General features: G+C 34.6%; 2 protein-coding genes across 2 annotated transcripts; one reads left to right on the forward strand and one right to left on the reverse strand.

Annotated features, from left to right (window-relative positions):
- Positions 1-6358: 6358 nt before the first annotated feature.
- LOC125865907 (peptide methionine sulfoxide reductase B5-like) lies at positions 6359-12320 on the forward strand. The gene is made up of 3 exons (XM_049546169.1): positions 6359-6694; positions 7845-8001; positions 12030-12320. The coding sequence occupies exons 1-3, from the start codon at positions 6402-6404 to the stop codon at positions 12180-12182; spliced, it is 603 nt and encodes a 200-aa protein (XP_049402126.1). The 5' UTR covers positions 6359-6401; the 3' UTR covers positions 12183-12320.
- A 2094-nt stretch (positions 12321-14414) lies between these two features.
- Positions 14415-21410, reverse strand: LOC125865023 (soluble inorganic pyrophosphatase 6, chloroplastic-like). The gene is made up of 6 exons (XM_049545173.1): positions 21096-21410; positions 20311-20471; positions 19949-20049; positions 19653-19834; positions 17604-17702; positions 14415-14737 (listed from the first exon to the last, which is right to left on the reverse strand). The coding sequence occupies exons 1-6, from the start codon at positions 21336-21338 to the stop codon at positions 14645-14647; spliced, it is 879 nt and encodes a 292-aa protein (XP_049401130.1). The 5' UTR covers positions 21339-21410; the 3' UTR covers positions 14415-14644.
- Between the last annotated feature and the right edge of the window lie 736 nt (positions 21411-22146).

Genomic DNA, 22146 nt, shown 5'->3' on the forward strand with positions numbered 1-22146 from the left:
TCCATTCTTTATTGGAGCAATTTACCAGGAGCAAAGAATCAGTTTCCCCCCAAACATTTGTGAGACCTTTATCCGCACACCATTTAAGGCCATATAGTAAGGCTGCTGCTTCAGTCATGTTGCTTGTGTCAGGACCTAGATTGATCGAGTAGGCAAAGATAGTATGACCAAAAGAATCTCGAATCAGTCCTCCTCCTCCGCAAGAACCTTGAAGGCAGCTACCATCACTATTGAGTTTAAAAGTCCTAGCAGGAGGTTTAATCCATTTAACGGGATTGCTGATATGTTGGTGAATATTGGCATAAAAAATGTTGGAAAGACTTCGCCATGTCTCCCCTATATTTGCTTTTCCAAACTTCCTCCTCGTGATCTGCAAAAGAGTGAATAAGATACTAACATTAGTTCTGTAAGGAGAGGGTTTAACTTTCTCAAATTTGTTAGCACATCTCGTCTTCCAAATTTCCCAACAAATTATGGGGGAGGGCTTGGATAATGAAGGACGCCTCTGGTCCTGCCACTACAGTTTAGGAATACCTGACATATCTAGATTACTGTCTTGGCATAATAGTATGAAATTACATGATAAGGAGAAATTCTATCTATATCCAATATGTTGTTGACGTCTACCACATTCAGAATAGTTAAGTTTGTCCACGCGTGTACTACTAAGTCAACAACACAAGATTGATGTAATCGATATACCACTAAGAATTATCTACGGGTATAGAAATATGTAAAGACAGAAGAAGATAGGAAAAACATATTCAAACTTGAAATAAAGTACGTAATTACATAAAATAAAGTAGATCTGCATTTGAGATTAAACTATAGCTGATCGAGAACATACTGAACAATACCTTGGACAACCATGATTACTCCAATACAATTAGTTATTTATTGATGTAGTATTCTCAACCACCATTCCATTGGTCTATGATCTGTAGAGCAATTTATAATTACTATACATACATCTCTATGAATGTTCTTATACACAAAAGTATCATTGTCAAAATCCTTTAACTAAAGAATCATTCTTCCCTCTTAGCTTCAAATTATATTACAGATCCTCAATTCAAAATCTAAAAGGCTCCTCACTACATGAATTTATCACTATCTTTCATTAACCTGCGACGTTAAATGTCCCTACTGACTGGTATCCAATTTAGCCTTTTATAATCTCTTGATATATTAGATTTATCCCAACTCTTGACTCCCGTTAATGAATACCAATGTGGTTATCATGTCACCCAACTTGAACTATTCAAATTATCTTTAGTATACCTCCGCTCCAAAAAATAAATAGAAAGGAAATCCTTTATATGAATCTTATAGTAAGTCTTACCATCTCAAACGTCATCACAAATGATCACATTTCATGTCTTTGTCCTTTCTCACAGCCTTGTCATAATCACTATACTCTCATCTGATCAATTGATCCTCCCTATCTTACACTTTTTATCAAGACATTCATATTGTATCATCTTATTATTGATTTGTTGACTTATCGTTTGATAAACATGCCATACAATTTTCATAAAAAGTTTGAACAAGTTGAAATATCATTTGTCTAAATCATACCTCGAGCAAATCATTTTTACTATTTCCAAGCGCATTAGTTTCATTCTTTAAAATTGAAATGCTCATTATAAAGTTATTTTGCTAACCACACAATATCTATACTATACCGCATAATGTCATCCCCTACCACTAGGGTCTAATTTAGAAATATTTCCTCATCATTGGTGAGAGAATAAAACAAAGAAGTTTTGGCCTTAAACCGAGTCACGTACACATGATAAGGAATCAAAGAATGAAAGGTTCCCAAAGTCCTATGGCCTCTTGAAGATAAGTAACGAACGTCTCCACATTGATCCACAAGACTCTACTAGACTCTTCTCTTATACTCGTGCGATCAATGAACCTAGTGAACCAAATTGTCACGATCCAAAAATACAAGTCATGATGCACATATGTCAAATGTCTTCAATCGATAGGTAAGTCAACCCAATAAATTTACCAATTCAACTTAATAAATAAAGTGAAAAGGCAAGTGACAAGCAAATATCGTGAACACTAAGGGCATGTTTGGAAAACCACCTGGTAATTGGAATTTGTGTAATTACTAGGGTAGTAATTATCAGCCTAGTAATTAAACAACCTAGTAATTACACTGACATGTTTTTTTGTCACAGTGTAGTTACACTGTAATTACACATGTACTGTTTGGATGCACAACTGTTTTGGACAAATAAGAAACTTTATAAATAATATTGAATTAAATATTTAAGATATGTATTGTCTTTAGAAAATATATTAATTAATAAACATATGTTCTTAACGAATATTTAAAAAAAATTGATATATATATATATATATATATATTTTTTTTTTTTTTTAAATTAGTATATTTCAATTGAATTAATCATAAATTTTTTATGAACATCATGAAATATATGTTTGACAAAAAGATTAATATTATAAATAAAATGTCATAAATTATTAAAATATTTGACAAAAAGATAATCTATCAAGTCTAACTAAAAATAAATGACTTGCAATGTGAAGTCTCGAGTAAATACTACTAAAACAAATGAAAAATATGACATAAGTTCTAATTTTTTTTAAAAAAGTTAACATAATACTCTTATATCAAATTTCAAAATAAAATACATAAATATGATTTAAAATAAAAGAAAAACATAAGTCTATAACCTTACTCAACAATGAATTCTACTTCAATTTAAAAGTTAGAATACAAATAAAATTATGCTAATGAAAAAAAATAAACATAGCATAAAAAAATAGATAATACAAAAATTACATGGAATCACATGAAGTAAAGGTTGAAAATGAGAAGGAAACGAAATATAAATAATAAAAAATAAACTTTTAGAATAATTAAAAAAATAAAAGAAATAAAAATAAATTAAAACAAAAAAATAAAAATAGAAATAAAAAGAATAAACTAAAAAGTAATCAACTTGTAATTACATCATGTAGTTACCAGTAATTCACAGTCCTTCCCTATGAATCGGAGAGTATAATTATATCTTGCCAATTACACCAAATTACCTAGTGACCAAGTAAATACATGGCCAACCAAATAGGTTAGACAGTATAATTGTCACGACCCAAAAGTCGAGGTCATGATGGCACACACCTCGAACACTCCCAAAATGGTGTGTAAGCCGAAAATAACACACAAACAAGACTCCCGAAGGGAATTCATGCCACCAACGATAGAAAAGTAAAACAAAGAATATCTCAAAACCTGGTAGCATAAGTATAAAGAGCATCTAATACAACTTTAGAGTATGCAACACATCACAGGTCTCCGGAAAGAAACAAAGACTGAAAATAAAGGATGGAACTAATGATGATTCGGGAACAAGATCTCATCACCACAGCGAAAAAATCTCCAAAGCTAGAAACGATCTGCCACCGCAGGGAGTACCCTGACTAGAATCTTCATAAAAAATTATGCTGAAGTAGGGGGTGAGTACAATCCATAAGTACTCAGTAGGTTTGGCTGATTGAGCAAAAGAAATTAATCAACTTGTGAAATACTAAGGAACACTTCCACCTGCATATAGAGAAGTCCCATTCCGGCATCGCTGCTGCCAATTTATAATGAACGGCGCGAGTAAAGTAAACTCATAAGGTCACAACATTTTCCATATAACGAGCAAGTCAAGCAATTCAAATGGTTAATACAATGCAGTGAGATAATACAATGATGTGGTGGAACAATGGAATCAAGGTTGTCGCACAAGTCGAGCTAAGGCTCCTAGACAAGGACTCATGGGGAACTCATAGTCCATATACCAAATCACAATCTCAATATCTCATCAACTTGCCACCTCAACATGCTCAAGAATATAAAAATATGTCTTATTTTCTTTCTCAAAAGGAATCTCCACATTTTTTTTCTCAATTTCCCAAGAACATGATATGATGAATGAGGATGAATGCATCACAACACATATTTAACATGGAGGCAATAGTCAACTCAACATGTATCAACCGTCTAAATTTCTCAAAACTTAAACGAATCATGATACATATGAAAAATAGTGGGAAAGCATGATATGCATCCTCATTTGAAATAAATAAATTCTATGTAGAAAGCATATTTTTACTCAAAGCATTATAAAGTTTCCAACTCAGCCCCTCACTCGGGCATTACAAGTCAAATAACATTACAAGCCTCTGTCATAGGCAACTCATGAATCATATGCTCTCAAAGCAAATAGAACAACAATTAAGGCCTCAACTCAGGCTAAACAACACATACAAGCCCCCACACGGGCAACACAATTTAATAAAGCCCCCACACGGGGAACACAATAAAACTCACAACCAAAAATCACATGCTACGGTCCCATCCCATAGCCTAAGACATAAAAATGATCAATTACCCAATCCCAGTCTAGGAGAAGGATAAGCCAAACCTACCTCAAGGTCGAAACTTCACCCGAAAACTCTATCGGAGTAAATCCTCAACCACACGCTAACAAAAACGATCCTCAATTATCAAGAATAGAAAGAGTTTATCAAACGTAGTCCAATGATACCCATATTGATAGGATTTGAAATCGGGGGTAAAATATTGCAAAAATCACTTTGGAAATTAAAAGGGAAAAATCAAATTTTTAGTTGAAAATTAAGTTTTACAAGCCGGAGTTCGTGGTTGAAAAACCCACTAAAAAGCAAGAATCGAGCTCTAAATAAAAAATTTACTACTTTTCCAACTTTAGGAGAAAAATTCCGAAATCCACATTTGAAATGCGGTCAAAAATGAGAAATTTTGTAAATTTTTTGTCAAGATTAGTTTACCCACAATACAAGGACCTTAAAATCAATAAAAACCCATTCTAAATCGACCTTCAAATTAATAATTTTCGATATCTCTACTTTGTGGTTTAAAATCTCAACTTAATGGATAAAAATCATGAAATATGAAAGGTATATTCTTGGGAAAAGAGTAAAATAGAGTTAGAAATACGTACCCAATGATTATGGAAGAAAAATGCATAAAAAATCACCTCAAGCCGACTTCTATCTCCCAAAATGTCAAAAATACGAAATGAGTTCGAATAAATATTTAACTCAGCAATTTCGTCACTAATACCCATTATTTCGTTGTTAAAAGTCTATTTTCGCCACTAAAAGTGTGCACCAACAACCTTGAAAACAATTTTTTACCCTCGAAACTCATTTTGGAATCCTATAAACACGAACCAATAGTGCAAATTCATCAGAAAATATGTTTTGGAACCAATGGGATCGTTAGATTTCAATAAAAATATGGTTATTACCGGAATACCTCGGAACCCATTTAGGCAAAAAATTCAACTCTTTACCTAAATATCCAAATCACAACCTAAGGTCTCGGGACTCTAATTGATCACCTTACTAGACCAAACTCGACGTTTTGGACTCAATAAAACTGACGGAATTCTCATACGACGTGCGAAACTGATAATGTTAACCAAAGTCATCCATATAAAAAATTCTCAACTCAAAAGGGGCAAAATCACCAAAAAACACACACCCGATCAGATGATGGACCGCACCAACCATTTCTGCAACCCAAACTAAGAATGCAAAAGGTAAGAGGAAGGGAAAAATAGTCATTTCACAATTAAAAGTAAATTCAAAGAAATGAGACATTATAGTAATTATACCAATTACACCATATCCAATTACCAAGATGACTTTCCAAACAGGTTCTAAATCTTTCACAAATATAAAATGCGGAAAAGCTAAAATACCACCAAAGATTTGGTATAATAAGTACAAGAACTTCTAAATACGATGCAAGTCTGAAATTAAAATGACAAGTCTAGACGTAAGAAATATTTTGTCTGAATACTAAAATAACAACATAAATAAAGAGATAGATGGAGGTGTGGGCAGTGGAACAACTCAGAAAGCTCCACAAGATGTGCTCATATTTGGAATCAAATATGCACCACAAAGGAGTGTAACAAGTGTAATATGAATACGAAACCACATATACTCAGTATGTCTCATAGACTGACAACGAAGAAGTAGTGACAAGAGTATATAAAAAACCACCCTCTAATTTTACTAAAATCAGATAAGTTTTTAGTTAACCCATAATGACATATAAATAAGCCTTTTTTCAAACAAAAATGACATTAATAAACCAAATTTTTCGCATGTCATAAATACATTTTTTCTCAAAGTTCTGTGGCATATTTGAATTCTTTTCCCAAATTTTAATTGATTTAATAAAAGCCCAAAAGAAAAAAAAACTTTCAAAGGGGTGGTAGTTAGAGAAAGTATATGGATTCACTAGACAAATACTTAGAATTGGTCTTTGCGTGACCAATAATAATAAACAAAGTACACTATAATAGGAGTATCTTATCTCGATGGGTTCTCATATTCTCAAAATCTCACCTTTTGCTTCTTCAACCCCTCTGATTTTCAACGCCACCCCATTCTTGAGATTCCAAGCCAAAAGGGTTGTTAGAATTTGTGGCCATCCCAAGACCCAATTCAGGTTTTCATCATCATCATCTGGATTTGTTCTTTCAAGTAATAGAGGGTTCAGAGGTGGGGTTGTTGCTATGGCTGCACCAGGCTCCGTTCACAAGTCAGAGGAAGACTGGCGTGCAATTCTATCTCCTGAGCAGTTCCGTATTCTAAGACAGAAAGGCACTGAGTATGTTCTTCTTCTTTAATCGCTCCGGTTTTTACTAATTTTAGCTAGAAATATACAAGTAGTTGTTAATATTTTTTAGATCTACAACTCAATCTGGAGGATTATGGATGATCATTTTAGATGTTCGTTTACTAAATTCATGCTGGATTTTTGTTTTTCCTCTCGAGTTTACTTATTATAAGAAATGCTTGTTATTTCAAGTTTACGCTTTTAGCTTGTAAACTGATGTCAGTGACCGGTTCAGGCTTTTATAACTTCAAGAATTTTTTGTAATGTTTTAAATTGCAAGAGGCCTTAATGAGCTTCTGCAGTTTCGTGACTCTACTCGGTATTTTCTATAAATTCTCATGAATAATTTGAAACTCGGTTCTAATATTTGTGTAAAGTCGGGGAGAAAGTGCCAAGTTTAATGAAGGGTAGGATGCAAGTTTGTGGAGTTCTTTCTGAATTCACCCAATATCCTGTTTAAATGACGAGAAATCTTGAGAATGTCAGATGTTTGAAGAGCACTCGTCATGAGAATCATTTTTATTTGAAGAGCACTAGATGGATCTTGGGTTAAATAGGGGTCATGTAATCAATTTCAGGGTTCTTAAACGCAATGTTTGCTTTCCCTGGACATTTTTTCTGTTCCTATCTTTTTCCATAAGATGTGTGTGTCGTGGGGATGGGGGGTGCGGGGGAGTCCTCTAAACAAGCATTGTGGAGAATTTGTTCACCGCTTTGGTGTGAGGATAAACACAATTCTGTGATGCTTAACATTTAACTCATTGCTATGTTACCTTTGAAGTAAACACTGTTACATATCCACAAGGACATAGCTCCTAGTTGTAGAAGGCTGGTTAGCTAAGTTTATCACATTTAAGTGTGCCTTGTTATATACTAATTTTCAGAATCTCATCTTTCTGGTTGGATATGATGCAAGATAAGAGCTTCTTCAAGCAGAGTTGCTTGAACTTGTTCTCCTCGTGTAGGCTCAACATGTTTGTTTATAAAAGTTCAACACCAATCTTGTGATTCAATATAATTTTATTTTCTTCTACTTTGGAGACTCAAATTTTCAACAAGGGAAGCTAACATAGTGGAATGACCATGATGCTTATTAATTAATTAATAGATGAATAATTTACCATAAAGGATTACTTCACAGGTATCCAGGTACCGGAGAGTATGACAAGTTTTCTGGTGAAGGAGTCTACCAATGTGCAGGATGTGGCACTCCCCTCTACAAGTCCACAACAAAATTCAACTCAGGCTGTGGTTGGCCAGCTTTCTTTGAGGGTCTTCCTGGAGCAATTAATCGCACTGTGAGCTTCGTTCTCTTGCTCCTCGCCAGATCATTACAGTTTTTTCATTTTTAAAATCTTGTGATAAAAGTACTCATTATCCAGGAGAGCCATTGTTTTTATGTGGGGTCATCACTCCCTCTCAACTTCTGGGATAGAATATAGAGTTCGTATATGAGGCTACAATAATAGGAATGCCCTTCCCGCCATTGAGACCAAAAGTAGAGTCTAGCCTTAGATTTTGGGAGGTCTGCCTCCTTGTATTAGCACCTTCTTTTAACTTCCATTTGCTACCTTCAATTACTTCTCTCTCTTCCTGCAATTTCCAAATGATGCTGGAGTAAAAAGTGAAGATAAACTATTTTTCATTCCTACAACAACAATATTGCCTAGTGTTATCCCACAATGGGCTCTAGGGAGGAGGAGGTGCATGCAGACCTCACCCCTACTTTGTGTGAGGTAAAGAGGTTGTTTCCGATAAACCCTCGTCTCAAGGTAAGTGTTATCAAAAACAGATTTGACAAATATAAGAGAAAAACTATGGTGAAAATACTGTAGATAAGAATACTGACAACAAGAATAGTTGAGATAACTCAAGTATAAGAAACAATAGTAATAACGGAAAAGGCTCAAAAATACCCCTGAACTATCGGAAATAGCTCACATATACCCTTAAACTATATTCTGGCTCAAAAATACCCTTCCATTAAAGTATTGGGTCACAAATACCCTTACTATTAACAGAGGTGTATTAAGTGCCATGTGGACGCCACGTGAACGCCACATGGACGCCACGTCGATGCCACATAAGCACCAAACAACTCTCACCTCCACATAGACCCATACATCCTAAGTATTAATTTTGCCCTCATTTCTTTTGGGACATACAATTTGACCCACTCTCATTTCTCTAAAACTAGTTGTTTAGCAAATAGCCCATTTATGCACCTGTCATATTAGGGACCTTTATGTCCCACGCGTTCCCTTTAAATATGAGTGGTAACTTTTTCCCTTGTATATAACTAAAATTTCTTAAACTTATCATGATATTTTATTTAGACAATTGAATTAAAACTTATTTCAATTAAATATATCTCAATTACTAATAAACTATTTTAGTTAGATACTTTCAAATTAAATTTTAGAAAACCTTTTTTCAAGTCAAATTTTGTACATTTTTTTATGTTAGGACTATATTTTTATTTGTCTATTAAATAGATAAATTAACTATATAAAATATATATCATTTACTCTCATTATACCATTTGCCTCAAGAAGATGTAAATTTTCACACATTTTTATTAAAGCTAATCTATATAATTAAAAGAAAAATAAACTTTACGTGATTAATTTAACTATATAATTGACAAATAAGAATCCGCATCAATCTTTATTAGAAATTAAGATGTATAATTGAACATAAATTAATTTAAATATCTAAATACAATATTCTAATAAATTGAGGAAACTAACTACGTTAAGTCTTAGTTTTTCAACTTTTTTTTTATTCGACACATTTACAACCTACTCATATCCAATCCATTAATCGTATACGATGAGGGCAAATTAATACTTAGGATATATGGGTTTGGAGATTTATAGTGATGAAATCAGCTGGGTAAGTATTGTTTGCGTGTATGCCGCCGACTTTCGCGGCGGCGAGGATGACGTATTGAGGTTTCTCGTCGGCGCAGAAGGATTTGATGGCGGATTGGTTAGTGAGATCGAGATCGGAATGTGTACGGAGGATGAGATTTGTGCAGCCTAATTGGTGAAGTTTCCGAACCACGGCGGATCCGACAAGTCCACGGTGGCCGGCGACGAAGATCTTAGCGGAAGTATCTATCATCATTTTTTGTGTGTGGACTCAGATTTCTGTGTGCAATGAGATATACAAATAAATGTGCATTAACAATATTTAGAAATGAGAGTGGGTCAAATTGTATGTCCTAAAAGATGAGGGCAAAATTAATACTTAGGATGTATGGGTCTATGTGGAGGTGAGAGTTGTTTGGTGCTTATGTGGCATCGACGTGGCGTCCATGTGGCATTCACGTGGCGTCCACATGGCACTTAACACACCTCTGTTAATAGTAAGGGTATTTGTGACCCAATACTTTAACGGAAGGGTATTTTTGAGCCAGAATATAGTTTAAGGGTAAATGTGAGCTATTTCCGATAGTTCAGGGGTATTTTTGAGCCTTTTCCGTAGTAATAATACAATTGAAGAATAAAATAATAATAGAGTAATACTAATGAGTAAAAGAGGGAGCAAACAAGTGTTCTGTGATAGAATCATGCTCTCGCATGAGAAAGAGAGAAATCACTTGACTATCTTCTAAACCTCCACCCTAATTCTTGACCTCCGTCCTTCTCTATCTAGGATCATATCCTTGGTGAGTTGAAGATGCGTCATATCATGTCTAATCACCTTTTCTCAATTCTTCATCGATCTACCTCTACCTCTCCTTAGACCTACAACTGCCAATCTCTCGCACCTCCTCACTAGGGCATCTTTACGCCTATTCTTTACATGTACGAACTATCTCAGCCTCGCTTCCCACATCTTGTCCACCACTGAGGCCACTCCCACTTTGCTTCATATAATTTTATTCCTAATTTAATCTTTCCTACTATGCCCACACATCCATCTAAGCATCCTCATCTCTGCTACTGTCATCTTCTGAATGTGTGAATTATTGATTGCTCAACACTCTGCCTCACACAACATAGTGTGTCTAATAACCACCCTATTGGACTTTCCTTTTAAGTCTCGCTGATATGTGCTTTTCACATGATGTGAGCCTCTATTTTATCCACCTTGTTCAAATACAATGTGTGACATCTGATTTCCCCATCTCCTTGAAATACTTGAAGCTTCCTTCTTGGGGATAACATATGTATCAATCCCCACTTCCACATCCGCCTATTGTGATGCGTCATTGAACTGCACTTCATGTACTCTCTTAGTTCCGTCTGCCTGAAACCTTTAGACTCTATGGTCCATCTCTAGTCTATCGTTAATTTCGACGCATGTCTCGTCAATCAATACTATATGTCATCTGTAAATAACATACACCATGATACCACCTTTGAGTATATATCAATTCATCCATCATTACGACAAATAAAAAAGGGCTAAGAGCTTATCCCTAGTGCAACGCCATCTTAACTGGGAAGTGTTCGCAGTCTCTTTCCATTATTCTCACTCGGGCTTTCACTCCATCGTACTGGTAGTTGCACATGTCCTTAATCGCTCTACTGTATACCAGTAACAAACCTCTAGACTTCAAGCATCTCCACAAAACCTCCTTGGGACTTTATCAAATGCTTCTTTTTCTAAGTCAATGAACACCATCTGTAAGTTTCTTTTCCTATTCCTCGACTACTCCAACAATCTCCTTAGAAGATAAATGACTTCTAGAGTTGATCGCCCCAACATGAATTCAAATTGGTTCTCAAAAATAGACACATCCTTCATTATATTCATCTCTACCACCCTCTCCCTAGTGTGGCTTAGTAGTTTAATACTCCTATAGTTGTTGTAATTTTGAATATTAGTATAATGGGATCATTGTACTCCACCTCCATTCTTCGAGCATTTTAACTCGTCCTAAAAATGACATCACTACCTACTTTACCTGCTCTTTTCCAAAAATTCACATGAATCCCATTTGGTCTGATCGTTCTTCCCCCTATCATCTTACGGATTGCACCTTTGACCTCCTCAAACTTTATATGCCTACAATACCTAAAATCTTGACGGCTCTCAGAGTTTTCTGAATCACCCAACACAATATTCCTGTCCCCTCTACATTGAAGAGTTTATGGACGTATGCTGGTCTATCGGAACAACCTCTCTTAAGGTAGGTAAGGTTTGTGTAAACTGTATCCTCCCCAGACCTCACTTGTAGGTAAGGTTTCTCGAATGTGTTGGTAATGAGATTGCTTCTACAACATTTCCATTTTTTGCCTGGGTCCTCCTTAGTAGTTTTTCTAGATTTGACATTGTGCAAGTGTCTGATGTGTGATACAATTGTGCTTTTCAGCCTGACCCTGATGGCAGGAGGGTCGAGATTACTTGTGCAGCTTGTGGCGGCCATCTTGGTCATGTTTTCAAGGGTGAGGGATTCCCTACCCCAACGGATGAGCGCCATTGTGTCAATAGTGTTTCCCTCAAGTTTACACCAGCAAATTCTTAATCCATCGCATTTGGGATGTGATGGTTATCACAGCTTTATCTCTTTCATGCATAGTTTATATGATGATATGTTAACTACTGATGGCAGTGTTGTGTTTTGGAAATAAAAGTTACTTTTAGTCTTGTGCTTTCTTGGAAATGATTCTTAACCTCTTGTAATTTAGCTTCAATATATAGGAAAATCTAGACGAATTCAATATAAATATTTTTCAACTTTGATATAACTGCTGATGCACGGAATGCTGTTCATATCTTAAGTCCAATGTCTTTTCTTACTAATTTGTCATGACCCAAAAGTCGAGGTCATGATGGCATACACCCCGAAAACCCCCAAGGTGTGTAAGCTGAAAATAACACACATATGAGAGTCCCAAAGGGAAGTCATGCCACAAACGATAGAAAAGAACAATAAAGAATATCTCAAAAACCGGGTGACATAAGTATAAAGAGCATCTAATGTAACTTTAGAGTATGAAACACATCACAAGTCTCTGATAAGAAATAAAGACTGAAAATATGAGATGGAACTAATGGTGGTCTGGAAACAAGATCTCACCACCATTTAGAAAAGATCTCCAAAGCTAGAAACAATCAGCCACCGTTCTTTCAATTTAATCATTTTAATATGAACTTCAATTGCTTTTGTTTTAGTAATTTTCTAATTTATTAGTTGTTGATTATTTAGTAATGGTACTTTTATGACGATAATACATTTTGATTTGTAACAATTCTCACATGGGTCTTTATTAAAATAAAAAATAAACTACTCACATGGATTATTTTATTAAACGCTTTTTACTTTAATTTTACCACAAATTTAAAGTGTGATAAAGAAATTATAGTTACTCAATCGTCTCATTTAAAAAAATCAAGTAGATCAATTTTTTCAACTAATTAAAGTCTTACACTTAATTATGGAAAGATCAAACAAACAAATCATAAAATCTGAAATAGCTTAAAGAAAATTTAGATAGACAGGAATAATTATATACATTCACCCGGTTCAAAGCTGAAATACTCCTAATATTGTGTTTAATAAGCTGTTTAGTGTTCCTTTATAATTTTATTAACAGACCAAATATGTATCATTAGTGTGTTAGAGGAGGAAAACAATTAGCCGTTTTGCTTATCATTTTAATTCAGAGTTAAGTCAAATTAATTCTACCAAACTAAAGAAATAAAGCACAAAAGTATAACAAATGGTTAATTAGATGACCATTTTCCTGCAAAGATTGTACTGTAATTTTTAGCTATGTTAGCAATTGGAACTCCAAGAAAAGTTACATAAAAGCTTTGACCCGTTCCACTTTGCCCTATTTTATCACTCTGCTCTGCCTGGTTTAGCCTTTGCCATGCTCTACCCCAATTGTCATCCCTAAAACGAGTAGCTGTTTTGAGGTTTTCATGTAGAAGACCTTGTCGTCATCCCCTGTAATGTTCTCAATTAACTATTAACCTTACTATAAAGTACCACACAAGAAGACTTAGATCGAATTGCTAAAACCAACTCAGACCTTCCTTTGGTACTTGTCCATGTACAATCTAGAAATGTTGTGAGCACTATGTCCTTAAGAGTATATATACTTCTCCAAAACCCAAACTCTATTTTAGTCTCTTTTTCTGTAATGTCAACTGTAAGATCACTCACCTCAGTAGCCTAAATGTATAATCATCTTGATCGCTTATAAATTGCACATTTTTCACCTAGACTTCCCAAGTTAACTTGAAAAAAAAAACACAGCCTATTACATTCCCCAAAGAATATAAACAGAAAAATAAGTTTTTAGCAAATAAAAGATGAACCAGCTATTATTCATAAGAACAACTATTCAATAAGTGATGAAAACTTAAATGCCTACATTTACCTGCTAGACATAATAGCTGCTCAACAACAGGGCTCAGGTGTTTAGAACACAGAGTGCCTATGGTTTAGTTTCCCCGATTACTCATCTCATCATATAAAAAATCTCAGTCATACTTACCTGACTTTCACGGCACCAGCAGCAGAACTGCTAAGATTTGGCCAAAAAAGCAGACCACTTTCTTAATAAATAGCTCATCATCACCATCTTCCAACTCATCATTAGCGAGTTTCAAGTAACAAATGCATCTTCCAGCTTCAGAAAAGATAAAGCCACAGATCATGGTGGATGAATCTCATGCAAGATCTTGGAAGCTTGAAGATACTCTGTTAACTTTGTAACTAAGATGCATTCATACTTAGTTAATGCAATTGAAGAACAAAGATCAATTCAGATATATTTAAATCATTTTTCCGCTTACATAGCTTTAAAAGTCATTTCCATGCAGAAAATACGGATGAAAAAGTAGCATCTTCTTGTGCTGAATAAACTTAAAGAATGTGAACTCATTTACACATCAGACATGAGGACGGAGAAAGAATTGCTACCAGTTCAGTTAACAAGCAACAAAACTAGCTGTTCAAGCTTTGTCAATTGGCAGCTATATAAGTGAAAGATCACCAGCAGGAATGGATCTCTTGACAAGCTTTGCCCAAGACTCGTTGGTTTCCATAATAACCTTAAGTGCATAATCCTGTAATAGCAGATGAATTAGATAATTAGCAGGGTCATGCAAAGCCAAGCAGCATAGCTTGTCTAGCTGGAGAAATATTTCTAACATCCCATCCTTTTCATTCTTCTTTGTGGGGCCTGGGAAGAGGGGTTGCAAGAAGTGTCTACAAAAGTACTACCATTGTTCTTTTTTTCTTCTCATCAGTTGCTAAATACTAAATATTAGTATTCTTGACACATTCATGTCATTATGTGCTAAATAATTAAATCAACATCTTGACACATTCATGTCATTATCTGCTAAATATTACTCAGAGTATTCTTGACACATTCATGTCATTATTATTATTGCTCTCCTATCTTATTCTTCGATTGTACTATCACATGTTGTTTCCTTTGCTTCAATTATTGTATTAGTTGTTGTTGTTACCATTCTTTTCTTCATTATTATTCAAAATGGCTTCTTCACTACTGTATTTCCTAGTCAATCTTGTTTTATCCGAAACAACCTCTCTACCTTCACAAAAGGTAGGGTAAAGTCTGCGTAGACGCCACCCTTCTCAGACCCCCACTTGTGAAATTACACTGGGTATGTTGTTGTAACATAAAAACGCATTCAAGCTATTATAGTTACATAACAAATAACTACAGACAGCCACAGATAGAATTTATCTTCATATGTAATAACTCAAAGACGACCCCAGATGTGGATGGCAAAATGTCGCTAACTCAAAGACGACCCTAGATGTGGATGGCAAAATGTCGCTAAGCACCAATAGGCATAACAATTGAAAATTTATGATTGGTCTCTTCCAATGCATAAAGTCTCAAGATATTACTCTCTCTATCAAAATTAACAGTCACTTTAGCTCAAAATATTTGTCACTTTAGGAATTCAAGACTAAAGTTGACAGTTGTTTCCAACTATACCCTTAATATTAAAGAAGTAGTTCTTTTTAATGTTGCTCAATTCTCAAAAAACAATTAGTAGTCAAATATTGAAATGGTGACAACCATTGAAAAGCTACACCGTTCACATTATATGTCATCATTATTTCTTCAATATGTAACCCTTTATCTCATATAAAGTCTCTTCTAGTACACAACTTGAACAAAATATACTCATATTAATGAGGAAAAAATACATCTACTTTTATTCCCTCATCCCATTTTAATAGTTGATTTAGCTTTTTTCACGCCTATCAATAAATAAAAGGTATAATTTATTAAGTTACCCATATTTAATGAAAATAGTTTGATTTTTTCCTCTTACATACTTGAATATATTTTGTTAAAGATCTTTACTAGAAGAACTATTTATATGATATAATTAAGGAATTGAATATTAAAGAAAATATGACTACATATAGTGCGAACGATATTAACTATCTAATGATTGTCATCATTTAAATGTGTGACTAACAGTCTATTAGATGTTTTTTAAGAATTGAGCAGTATTAAAAAGAATTATTCCCTCCATCCCTATTTTAACGGCCGTATAGCTCTTTCACGCTCATTAAGAAAACAATAAATACAAAGTATAGTTTATTAAGGTACCCCTATTTAATTCTCTCTTCGTCCCAAATTAACAGTCATTTAGCTCAAAAGATTTATCTCAAATTAGGAATTCAAGACTAAAATTGACAATTATTTCCAAACATACCCTTACTATTGAAGAAAAGGTTTATTTTATACTACCCGATTCTCAAAAATCATTTAATAGTCAAATATTGGAATGTTAACAGGCTATTGGAAAGTCAACACCATTCACACCATATATCCAAATTATTATTTCTTCAATATTCAACTTTTTATCACATATAAGGAGACTTCTTCAGTAAATATCTTCAACAAAATATACTCAACTTTTTAAGACGAAATATTAATTTACTTTCATTATATAGGGGTAACTTAATAAATTATGCCTTTTATTTATTGTTTATTTAATGGGCGTGAAAAAAGTTACATCAACAGTTAAAATGGGACGGGGGAGTAAATGTAGATTGATTTTTCATCTTAAAAACTTCCTTCGGGGTGGCCCAGTGGTTTGAGCTTGGGACTTCCATGTTGGAGGTCTCAAGTTCGAAACCCCTTGCCAGCGAAAGCAAGGGGTTTGCCTTCTAGGTTGAGCTTGTCGCACCAGGCTTGCCTAGTGCGGGTTACCTCTCCTATATGGTTTGCGAGCTATTGCATAGGAGCGGGGGTTTTGCCCTGTGCGCACCCAAAGGGTAGCGGCTGCGGGTTTCCCTTGTCATAAAAAAAAAAAAAAAAAAAAAAAAAATCATCTTAAAAACTTGAGTATACTTTGTTGAAGATCTTACTAGAAGAGACTATATGAGATAAGAAGTTGAATATTACAGAAATGACCATTACATATAACATGAATGGTGTTAGCTCTCCAATGGTTGTCACCATTCAAATCATTTTGAAAATTGAACAACATTACAAAGAACTCCTCTTTATATTAAGGCATAATTGAAAACAACTGTCACTTTAGTCTTGAAAACCTAAAGTGACAATTATTTCGGGAGAAAAGTGATCGTCAATTTGGGAAGGAGGGAGTACTTCTTTATTATTAAAGATATAGTTGAGAACAATTGTCAACTTTAATCTTGAATTCCTAAAGTGATAATAATTTTGGGATAATCTTTTTGAGCTAAATGACTGTTAATTTTGGACAGAGGGAGTATAAAATAGGGGTAACTTAGCAAACTATATCTTGTATTTTTTTTCCTTAATGGGCGTGAAAAGAGTTGAAGCAACAATTAAAATGGGACGGATGGAGTAATAGATGAACAGAAACGAGCATCTTCAACAAATACTTAAGCAAATATGTCCAATAATTTCTTGGTAAGAAGTAATCAACATAATAACATCCTGCAAGATACCTTGTTAGCTGGCTTGTTCCCAAGTCCAAACTTATTTGCAGGCTTCCCATCAGGAATCTTATAGTCTCTAAACCAGTTCCTGATAGCTGTCAGAGTGCCCTGAAATATTAACAGAATTAGTTTGACGAATATTGACAAATTAGGAACATTTAGTGAAGAACTCACATAATATATAATCAGAGTAAGAAAAGCACCCAAGAATGTGGCTAACCATTAGGTCTTAGGTTCAAATCCCAGCGGACACAAAAACATTAGGAAATTTGTTAGTACTTATGTTGGTGGAGGTAGCAAGTACCCCGTGGAAATAATCTAGGTGTGCTATATATATACTCAGTAACAAAGTAGCTCGGTACTATCTATCTCAGTCATGACTTGACATAACCATTTTGAAACACGGCACTTGAACACAGTATTGAACAAGTTTTGCCTCTAATTACAGTCAACATTCAAGAGAATTTACTCACTCCATTGAGAGAGTAAAACAAAAAGAATCATGGAACCTCACTCAGTAGCTAAAGTGGGATTCCTCTCAGTACTAGTGTCGTTAAGATCCATTGCAACCTTTTAGTACCTCTTTTGATAAATCAGAAGTATTTCACTGTTACCAGACTAAAATGGAGTACAACAGATGTACAATACATGAGTGTGGCTCAAATACAGTTACTGTCCAATCTGCATAACTATCTATTCAGCATCGAATGTTAGTAGAGAACCTCCAATGATTCGTACCACATTAACTGATTTGCCAGTAAGAATTTAACAGTTGCAGATATAGATGTACTAGACACCGGAAGGAATGCATTCCAGTAAAGGTCATCAAAACGGTTGTGAAACAATATCAGAGAGATTCGGGATCTGGTACAGATATAGAACTAGGATAGACTGATATATAGCTAGGCTTTCTATACATGCAATGTGAATGGACCATCAAAAGCACTGGGGAAGTGTTTCCATGCTTGCAGGTTTGCTACAGAATTGGGGAACTAACAGCAACCCTTCAGGATCTTCTTGTGGAGTAGGTTCATGAACCAAATATCTTACCTTTTCCGTGTAGATATATGGAATGGTTACTTGACATGCTTGTATTTTTCTCTTATTCATTGTACTAGTAATAAGGATTAAGGAGGCTATAGCCAGTGGCGGAGCCAGAAATTTCACGAAGGGTGTCCAAAAAGCTTAAACGCTGCAACAAAATAGATTCGAACTCGCAACCACCTTAAGCCTGAACTTTTAAGGCGTGCTAGAAACCACTAGGCTACAACACTTCATTGTTTGAAGGGTGTCCAAAATATGTTATTTAACCATTTAGCATATCATTCTACTTGTATATATAGTATAACTTACCGACGAAGGGTGTTCGCTTGGACACCCTGAGTATAGTGTAGCTATGCCACTGGCTATAGCGTATAACAGCCAAGAAATAATTCAGAGCAAAAGTTCTAGTCCATCTTGTTTGTACAAGTTCAAATGATGCAACTTCACATAAGGGATTGGTGATTGTAATTTAGACAAACCAATCCACCTTCCAGCAAAGATTAAGTTGAGAGCAGAAGCTGTATGGTTGAAATTTGCAACCAAGGATTAAAGATTTGCTGGGAGGATTAGTATACCAGTAGTTATAAGAGAAGTTTTGCCTAAATAACTTTGACCATATTGTACTTGGCTAAACTCTCACTTCAATAGTGTAAGCAGCTACTTCTGAAAAATGCAACTTCACTCTTGTTATTCATAAAAGTTAAATTCTCTCTGTTATATCTATTGCTGTTCCTAGGCAATGAACACTGGTGAACGTCTAAGATCGTCCAGTCAATGGAGCCTATTGAAGAACTAAATTACTGATAAATTAACCAAACCATAGAACATCCATGACACATCTTGGCATAGCCATATAAAGTCGAACATCTTTAGAGAGAAATATCTTTAACAGGGCATATATAACAACACCAAAGGGAGTGCCAAAAATTGATGATGCATAGTGTTATCAAATCATCAACATGTGAGGGTAAAGGAGAGTGAAAAACATAAGGGACTTATTGCACTAAAATATACCGGGAAATGCTTCTCCACATCATCAATATCATTGACAAGTGAAGCTCGGGGATCATCTAGAGATATGGCAACTATTTTCCAGTCAAGTTCTCCTTCATCAATCATTGCCAAAGCAGCTAAAGGTTTGACCTTCAAGACCTGGCCAATTTTAGCACGGCTTTCCCCAATCTCGACAACATCAACTACAGACAAATTAGTCATCAAGAAAGTTAACCAACCTCTAAATTCATTTTTTCCTTTTTGATGGATGATTAGAACAAAGCTCATTTAACAATTTAGGAGCACCGGAAACATACCAGGGTCATTATCTCCAAATGCCCCCTCAACTTCAGCATTTGCCAATGAAGGGTCTTCCCAGGTTTGAGGAAGCAATCCATAGTTCCAGTGAATATTATATCTGAGAACGGTACAAGACATACATCAATTCAAACAACAAATAACATGAACTTCACACAACTATCACAACAGAATATGAGCTAAAAGCTGCACCAGACTAAAACCTATTGGTCTTCAGCAGTTAACTCATGTAGGCCACAAACTTGTCATCCTTTTAACCTTCTTTTCCCACTTAAGGCAACTGGTGGGCCAAATAAATAATTCCACAGGACACAATCATACTAGAAGTATGTTGGGAAATAGTGACATAGAATAGCCTTACGGATAGTATCTAAGTTTCCCCTTCTTTGTGTCTTGTTTAATTGGTGTGTACTGCTCATCCGTAGCAACTTCCATCTTAGCACTTGATTCTTTGGGAATTTCAGCAATGAAATTGAAAACACCATCACCTAAATGAAGTGGTATATCATGCCAAGGAGATACCTGCAGATTATACCGATATGACGTGACTGTAGGAATTTATGTTTATTTTGACAAATATTAGTAATAAAAATGACTAATGTTGACAATGAGGTATGAACTAAAATGTAAAGAGATATATAGTAGCAAAAACACAGTCTTTGTTCTTGTTGTCTTCTTAATTAGATTTTATTTGTAATAATCCTCTCTAGGAATCTTCAAAAACTAGACAAGGTGCAAATGCCTCGGGCAACACTTTACATGAACAAGGAGTTCCGAACAATATGAAGCTTGACGTTGAGCATAGACTAATCTAGGAATTTACACACACTCTATGAAGATAGTGGGCCCACCAGTAACCATTGACAACCATGTAAGTCCACCCATTGCAACAAGATAGAGCATTTGGAATTTTTTTAATTTTTTTAAAATTGGAGTTAGGGGAAGGGGAAGGGGAGGAAATTACATTATGGGAATCGAACCCTCACCAACAAGGTCATGACCAATAAGGTGGGAGTACATGCAGCCAATCAACTAAGCTACAAAGATTCCGCAGAGCATTTGGATTGATCATGTAAACTAAAATGTTTATCCTGAAAAATCCCACATTGCAATAGAGTAAGAAATCAAAAATTGTAGGGCATTAACCTTTTTGCCGGAATCTTCCGCAAAAAATACACGATAATCTAAGGTTTCAGGCTGTCCGTGTTGTTTGATTTGAATCTGGGGATTGTAAATAGCACTGCAACTGAAAAGTCGCCTCCTTTGTGCAGCAGCACCTCCATTACGGAAGCAAAGGTTGAAAATGCTGGGCTTTTGGAGAGGACTTTTCGATATGAGTGAAGCTGTTATAGTGTTGTTTGCTGATACCCTCACTGTTGCAGCCGCCATTGTTGCTTTTAGTAGAGAACTCAAAAGGCAATGTCAGCAGCTGTTAGTACTATTTAACTGGAACCACAAACCAATTTGGTCAGACTTTGGAATAAATTTATTACTCACTCCGTCCCATTTTAGTCCTTCAACTTGGCATGATACTGTTTTAAAAAAAATAATACTATAATTAAAACTTAGTGATCTAAAATAATGTTTAGATATTTAAATTATTTTGTTAAAAATAAAAAAGAATCAAAATTAAATTATTTTTAATTATAGTAAAACTATAATGATAAAGGTTATCACATAAAATATGGCATTGGGAGTATATTATATTTTATACACCACTTCTCTTGGTACATTTACCTACATATTACTAAAAGTAAGAAACTTGAGCCTAAATGTGGGTGATTTTTTTTTAATGGGATGATCTTCTTAAATTTGTCTATATATTTTATTTAGATACTGAAATTTAGTTTTATTTTAATTGAACACTTTAATTTTAATAAAGTGTTACGATTAAACACTTCCAATTTAAATTTTAAAGAAGAAAAAATATACATGTTTTCGTTTGTCTATTTGATAGTTAAGTAAACTATATAAAATATGTCATTTCTTTAATCATTTGCATTAGTGTCAACTAAAAAGTGAATGAGACTTTATGGCTTACAAATGTATATAATTAAAAGAAATAACATATTTTATGTGGTTAATTTAACTACCTAATAAATGAATGAGAAAACATGCAAAAAGAAAATTAAAATTTGAAATGAATGTGTCTAATTGAAATACTTTATTAGGAGTTGAGATGTTTGATTAGAACAAA

This window comes from Solanum stenotomum, chromosome 5 (genome assembly GCF_019186545.1).
Source record: "Solanum stenotomum isolate F172 chromosome 5, ASM1918654v1, whole genome shotgun sequence".
Taxonomy (NCBI): Eukaryota; Viridiplantae; Streptophyta; class Magnoliopsida; order Solanales; family Solanaceae; genus Solanum; species Solanum stenotomum.